Here is a 7,431-nt window from a genome sequence, read left to right as displayed (position 1 = left end):
AATATTATTTGTACTGTCGTGCTGGACAAGCCACACTGTACACGTCCTTTGTGGGCACCTTGCCAGCATCCAGCATGGCCGACAGCGTCCTTATTTTATACGTAAGACGACGTGCCCATATGTGGGCCGAGCCTCAAGAGGCACACCTACTATAATTCAACTTGACACAGAGGGCGGGCAAAGGAAGAATGGGCGTGGTTCCTTCCAAAGATGTCAGCCTAGCTTCCACGCCTTTACTTAGAGCTGTGACGTCAATGAAGGAAGATGGCGGCTGTTTGAGTGGGGCTGTTGGTCGCTGCGATCCGCCGTCTGTTTATTTACATCCGGGTCTCTCACGAGTGGGGTGGGCTCCGAGCAGTGGCCAGCAGCAGCAGCAGCAGCCCAGACTCTCGGTGAAGGCAGCGCGTCACGTCGTGTCAGGAGGCGCCCGACGGAGTCTCGGGCTCCCGCTCATGTCGGATAATCAGAGCTGGAACTCCTCGGGTTCGGAGGAAGACCTGGAGACCGAGTCCGGGCCGCCCGTGGAGCTCTGCGGAGTCCTCTCGAAGGTGGGTGAGAGGTCACGTGACAGCCGGGCAGCGTGAGCAGTGACTTTCCCCTGCTAGGCAACTGGTGACTTCCCTGGTGAATGTGCCGGTGAATGTGTCAGTGTGCACTGTCAGACTCTGCCCCCACAGCTGCTGGACAGGCTGCATATTACTGTACCTAGATGAGATTCAAAGGGCTAGCCCAGCCAGCTATGGGGCACGCATTGTGATCCTTCCATATTCTTTACTATTCTACAGCCCTGCCTAGAAATACTGCCTATAAAGAGGCCGCCTATGTGCCTATAGGATAGACAAGGTTGCTGATGAATCCCCATCACCTGACAGCACTTCTGGGTGTGTCGGATTCCTGCTCCCCCCGGTGGTTCCCTCTGCCACTAGAGGGCGTGGTAGGGACTGGTGGGAGGATGGGGCACAGTGGGGTGCCAGGCGCCTGACACACCCAGAAGTATCAGTGATGGGCTGTTGCATTTTCTTCAGTCACTTTAAACTAAACCTGCTGATCTATGATGGTTGTGATCCTTGCCGGTCCATCCAGCGCCATCATCTTATGGTTGTAAGATCAGATTGTAAGCTCTTCAGGGCAGCGCCCTCTCCTCCGCCTGTGTCACTGTCTGTATTCGTCTGTCATTTGCAACCTCTAATGTACAGTGCTGCATGATATGTTGGCACTATAAAATCCTGTTTAATATTAATGGTTCTTCCTTATGTCATTCGCACTCCCCATGCGTCTGCCCACTCAGCGCCCCGGATGCTGCAATGATCTGATATGTTGCAAGTTTCCCCTTCAGTGACCTCCACAAAAACCTATTTAATTCTATAAAAGGAATAGTCACCCTTTACATAATGTGAAAATATGATGATCGGTCCCTTAGTTTTAATTTAGAGTTAATCTAATCTACATGATGTGTATTTTGTGTTAACAAATCACATGCATTTCCCCCCCCACCAGTGCACTTTAATCCATGATGGAGGACCCGGTGGGGACAAACACCCCCGACTTCAGGGAAATCACTGCCGGAATGTACTTACCTTGGGTTACACCTAGCTTTATTTCTGTGCTATAGCTTTGCATTGCAGCTGTTCAGTGAATGGTAACCGGTTGTAGAGATTGTGAAATATTGCATTTATTAAAGCTCAAGCTGTATGAGAATTACATTTTAAGACTTGAGCAATGTCAGTATGTGGAGCAATCCTGCCTTAGGCAACATGTGGTTTGTTGGTGTTCATATAGTATAAACATGAACTTCTTCTTTCTCCAGTTCAGTCACAGCACAAGGTCCTCCACCTAGTAATTTAGGAGATTCTTCTCCATGTGCCCTCCCCTTTCTCTGGAAGTCATCAGATGTCCCAGTAGTAGCCTTTGGAATTTCTCATGTTCTCTGGGTGTGTCCGCGATATTAGAAACTCTTCATAACACTTCTAGACAGAGGTACAAAGTGCAGGATTTCTAGGGTTCATGTTCTGTTCACAAGGTTTTGTTTATAGAATTTCAGCATGCAAGCATAATAATATCACATCTGATAATAGGACATTTATTATTTGCAGGATCCCATGACAGCCGTGCACTCTGCACTTTTTATACTTGTGTACATGGGACTTGAGGTCAATCATATATTCAATCATATTCAAATTGTTTTATTACAAATTTGTGATTTTTGTTTTAAATGTTTGTAATAAAACACAATTTGAATCCTATTATAATTTGTATTCATTACCTCCAAAGTCCAGCTGCAGCATTGTATAAAATGAAGCTTGTTTAGAATATGACTTTGGTACTACGCATAATAACTAAAAAAGTTTATGCCTGCTGTTGGACTATTAGTTGGTTTTAAAATTTGGCATATAGCTAGCTCGGCTCCTGATAATTCTGATCCCTATTTCAGTGACCTTTACACAATAGACAGTAAATAAATAATTTAGCACAATTTCAGCTGCAGCCAGATTTCAGTGTTTTATATTCAGTCTTTTTAGTTAACTGATTGCAAGCAATGATCTCTGCTTAGTGATTTTGTTAATGTTTGTCTTACCAGGTACTAGAACTTATTTTACAACTGAGGGCTACAAGGAAACTGTCATTTCCTTCCTGAACATTGTTTCCAATGTATTAACTGGCCCCTTCACCAATGACGCTGTAAATTTAGATAAAGGTGGCCTTTCTCAGCTCTGTGCTTGACAGGCTATTTTATGGCTGTTAGTGTTTTCCTATTTGTGAGATTTCCTATTTGTTTCATTACTGTATTTTTATTGTACAGTGCTCATGTTGCTCTGCAGTTTTTTTTTTTATCATTTTATAAACTTGTATCTCCCCCCACCCTCTCACAGAGCCAAGCGTTATGCACATTTTGTCAACTTATCACCTTCCAGCAGTTCTCCCCCACTTTTCAGTTTACCACTTACTCAGTTACCCTTCTTTCCATAGACCTATTCATGGCAAGCCAAGCCCTTCCCTTCCTAAAGCCTTGTTGATGTGAGAGATGAGGATTGTCTCCGGAAACAATCTTTCATGATTGTTTCCAGTTATAGCTGAATGAACAAGCGCTTTGCACACAACACCATTCTGCAGGGGGTTGACAAGCAAGCAGCACCTCCATAGAAATGCACCCCGTTGGCTCCCGATCAGTCATTCATCAGCCCACAGTGGCAGATTCAGTGTTTTCCCCTGAATGTTTTTAAAGTTGGGTTGGTAGCAGACCCAGTTTTGTGACCCAACTTAGTAACTGCCTAAAAACAGCCGTGTGGTGTGCCCAGCTAAAAGGCCCTGGGGAGAACACTGAGATACATGAATGACATCAGGGTACAACAGAACATGTCAAACTATGTACACACATCAGTTCTGAGTCCACCTTCATCATTGGTTTCTTCTTATAGCAGAGGAACACAACTAAGCAGGGATATAGCCAGTGATTTTTTTTTCAAAGCCTCGAATTCCTAGGTTTCGTCCCCTGTCTTCCTGTAGTGACTCAGTGAGGGGAAATCCTACAAACTACAATAAAACAAGTCCATAATTAAAGTTGTGAATAATAATTTAGAGCAGGGTTTTAATGGAAGCTCTTATTTCCTTGATCCAGATTTCCTCAGCATCTAAGATAGAATTTTTCAGCATTGAGCCTGCAAAGCCCCCTAATGGATAGGAAGGGTGTAGAGCTCAGGAGACTCCAAAGCATAATTTTTATTTGATTTTAGTTCACGGTTAGGTGAGATGGAGCTCTGTTCACTTTTTAGGTTGTTGCCTTTTTAGACTTTATTGTATCCACATGTTTTGTTCAATTAAACCTTTAGATTTGTGTTTTACTACAGTTGCTTTATCTCTGCTTAAAGAGACGGTCAACAAAAGAAAACATTTGCTTGGATGTTGGATTTCTTGTTACTAGGTTTTTTGTGATTTCCGGTATTCTGTTCCCTTGAACCTCACACCTGTGCATTATCGGAAAGCACTAACGCATGCTCAATGGTTATCCAATCTATGTTTGTTGTCGTTTCATTCATTGTCAATGACACGCCAAATGTTTAGGCAAATCACATATATGTTAATGTCACTACTGTGTGCTTTGCATTTTTATTTATTTTTTTTTTTTCATACAAGTTTCTAAAGCTTCAGTCACAAAGTAATATTTGAACAGGAGCATGGGGGCTTATGGCAGCCCCTGGATTATTATTGGGCTTGAATACTCCAAGGGTAAAATGTTGTTGCCATGATTCCTGTGCACCTGGGTATTTTGTATGTTTTTCATCTTTGTGTTTAAGCTGCTTTGTGTCCATGTTGCAGAATTCACACTAATGAGGAACTCAAGTGCCAAAATCACCAGAAAACCGTGAAACATCAGAAATGGCCAGAAATCTATTCCAACTATTAGTGTTGCACCTGCCACCTTTTTCCTTGAATTGAATTGCTATAAAATCTATTTCCTTGTGAGATTCCTTACTAGCAGTTATCTTCAATTTATTTTATTTAGTGGACCAACTATATCCATGGCTGGCAGGATCGATGGGTTGTCCTGAAAAACAACACCTTAAGCTATTACAAGTCAGAGGATGAGACTGAATATGGCTGCAGGGGATCCATCTGTCTCAGCAAAGCTGTTATCACGGTAAGCTTTACTTATCCTAATCTTACAGTGATTTCCTTCTCTACAAATAGGCTTTTATTTTTTATTTGTATTTAGTACTATCAGTGTATGTCTTATGTGGGAGGTAGCACATTTATATCAACTTTATCCTAATATTGTTTTTTTGTTTTTTTGTTTTTTTTATAACAATATTGTGATTGTTCTGGATATTACTTATTTGAATTTAAGTATGGACTGAGATGAACAACATAGAAAAACTTTTTCTTCCATGCTTGTTGTCATGCTGATCAGAAAGTTACTTTAATTCTTTTACAGCGTTAGTGCAACATTTTACAGTCTGGCTTAAACTGAGCCATGAGTTGGTTGATTGCTCTTGCTGGAAAGTTCTCTGCGTCGTGGATAATTTACTACCATGTGCTAGCAGTAATTTAGGTAATGGTCCTTCAGAGAAAACAAGTCCTTAGAAAACATGCAAATATTTACAGATAATTGCAATTTTTACTTACTAACAGGTACTTTTCTAGTTTACTCTCACCTTTTTTTCATGTGTGTGTGGTACATGCAGTGCAGTATTCTCCCTGGGAATTTTTTTTTTTTTTTAAGCCAGGTGGGTAGAAGCTGTAGGTGGGTGGTGATCCAACTTTTCAGTAACCACGTGGTCCGCCCAGCTGAAAGGTGCTGGGGAGAATACTGCAGCATCCAAGGATGTCGGCCTACTGCCTTTATAGCTTTACACTGAAGCTGTTCATTTCTTCTTTTGTAAGTGTTTTAAAGTGCTTTTAATTAAAAAATAAAAAAATGCTTTGCAAATGTTTTCACAAGCATGCCTAAAAATGTTTCTGACGGATTGGACGCTGAGCTGGAGAAGAATTGCTGCCAGGAGCTGACACTATGGCTGCTACGTACACACAAGAGTGTTCTTGTCCAATTATCACTGAGTACAGTGACTGTCCGACGTCGTTCATGGATCCGTCCTGGGGGATCCCTGAGCAACGATAATGCAAGTAAAGGAGCGAGATTGCAGCAGTGTGCCGCTCCCTCAATCTCCTCCTCCTCCTCTTGTGAAAGATCTTTTCCAACGATAAGTCTTATGTGTGTACGTAGCCAATGGAAAGGCATTATGTAACTTGAGCAGGTTATGCTGGCCCAACAAAAACCATTGGGAAGAAAGGCTTTCTTGATTGATTTATCATCGATATCTTTAGAAATCAAATGCATTAGAAGTTTGGTAAATTTATATTAATTGAAAAAGTGGGAGCATTATAATTCCACCAAAACCGTCTCCTTTGCTATGTAAGGGGTGGATATTTTTTATTTAAAATAATGAAATCTCTATTATATAACTTGTCATTGTCTGTATGTATGGCATTTCATAGTTTTCCTATTTTTGCTTGTGCTACAACCAACAGTTGTACTTTTGTTACTTAATTGTTAATTCTTTACTCATATCAGTGTACTTGTCCTTGATATGTTGCCTTGATGTTAACTGGAATTTCTGTTTTCCATTTATATGTGACACATTTATTATAATATCTTATTATACATATTTAATAGGGTCTGTTTGCAAAATTAAAGTTGCTTGACCCTGTAGCTGGTAGAGAAGCTTGTAGCCAATAAGGCAATGACACCCAATCTGTTCCTGATAAGTGACTGTACTGATCAGACAGGTAGTAAAAATTGCAGAAAAAGGTTGGCATTGTGAATTCTCTCCTCACCGTTTTACTTTAGTAACTTTGCCAATTAAAGGAGGTTATTGTGACCCAGCACGGTCATAGATAAAATCAGCATTTGAATTGTATATGTTCATAATAATTTGTCTTGTTTGACTAACTTTTATGCTGGTTTGCTGAATTTGCTGTTGAAAAATTGAAAGGATAGTGAAGCTTTAATTTCATAGTGAGGAGGCTTATTTTTTGCAAGTTTCCATAGAAACCAATCAGATTACAACTAGCAATCATACTAATAAAAAGGTTTCTGGCTGGTTTCTGAAAATTGAGTTACCAGTAGAGCATTAAAGAGATCTTCATTTACATATAGCAACCAACCGCCATTGGGAAGAATGCTATATAGCCAAAAAGATCATTGGTGTTTGTTATATTGAGAGGCACAAATTGCTCAAACCCCAGCAACCTCTGGAGGAATTCTGGTTGAGAAACCCTTCTTTGAGGCATATATACTGGGATACAATTTGCAGAAAATCATGGCAAAAGTCATGTATGCATGTTTCCACACAATTAATAAAAGTATTGAAGATAAATTATCTCCAAAAAGAAAGAAAAATGCCAATCTCTCCCAACCAAACTATTATGGCAAGATTCCTTGAGAGTATTTACAAACTCTTAACTGACAGGAACAATGACTGTTGTTTCATAATAGGGAGGCTGCCTCATGCTGGTCTTCCACAATACCATCTTCATAGTACAGAATAGCGCTGTCTGTGCCGCACTTGTAGCTTAGGAGTTGCTCTGGCTTTGTGAGTAAGGCTACATAAACACGTCAGGTGATTCTCCACCAAAAATCACCTTAGAGCTGATATCTGAAGGTAATCTGGCGTGTGTACAGCGCTCGTTATTCATGGATCCATCCTGGCGGATAGACGCGCGATTGTAATGGAAGTCCAATGGAGAGAGCACAGTGGGATGCCACTTCATCGTTCTCCCCCCTCCCCATAGAGCAGAATGGCGCTGTATGTTCAGCTCTAGTTTCATGCATTGTGCAGTTTTTTTCAATAGAAATTATTAAACGCCTGTATAGTAGAAAAGGCCAGCAATGGTTTTTGAATCCACAATTGCCAATCAGATATTTTTTTTTCATTA

General features: G+C 40.9%; 1 protein-coding gene across 1 annotated transcript in view; it reads left to right on the top strand.

Moving 5' to 3' along the window:
- Nucleotides 1-230: 230 nt before the first annotated feature.
- Nucleotides 231-7,431, top strand: part of CERT1 (ceramide transporter 1) — a gene marked incomplete in the record, with an annotated part of 50,428 nt that continues 43,227 nt past the window's right edge. Inside the window, 2 exon segments of the mRNA XM_072416275.1 lie at nucleotides 231-548; nucleotides 4,502-4,636. Coding sequence (XP_072272376.1) covers nucleotides 255-548; nucleotides 4,502-4,636 — 429 coding nt within the window.

The sequence above is a fragment of the Pyxicephalus adspersus genome, chromosome 6 (genome assembly GCF_032062135.1).
Source record: "Pyxicephalus adspersus chromosome 6, UCB_Pads_2.0, whole genome shotgun sequence".
Taxonomy (NCBI): Eukaryota; Metazoa; Chordata; class Amphibia; order Anura; family Pyxicephalidae; genus Pyxicephalus; species Pyxicephalus adspersus.
Note: the sequence above shows the minus strand (reverse complement) of the source record. Positions and strands in the feature narration are given on the sequence as shown.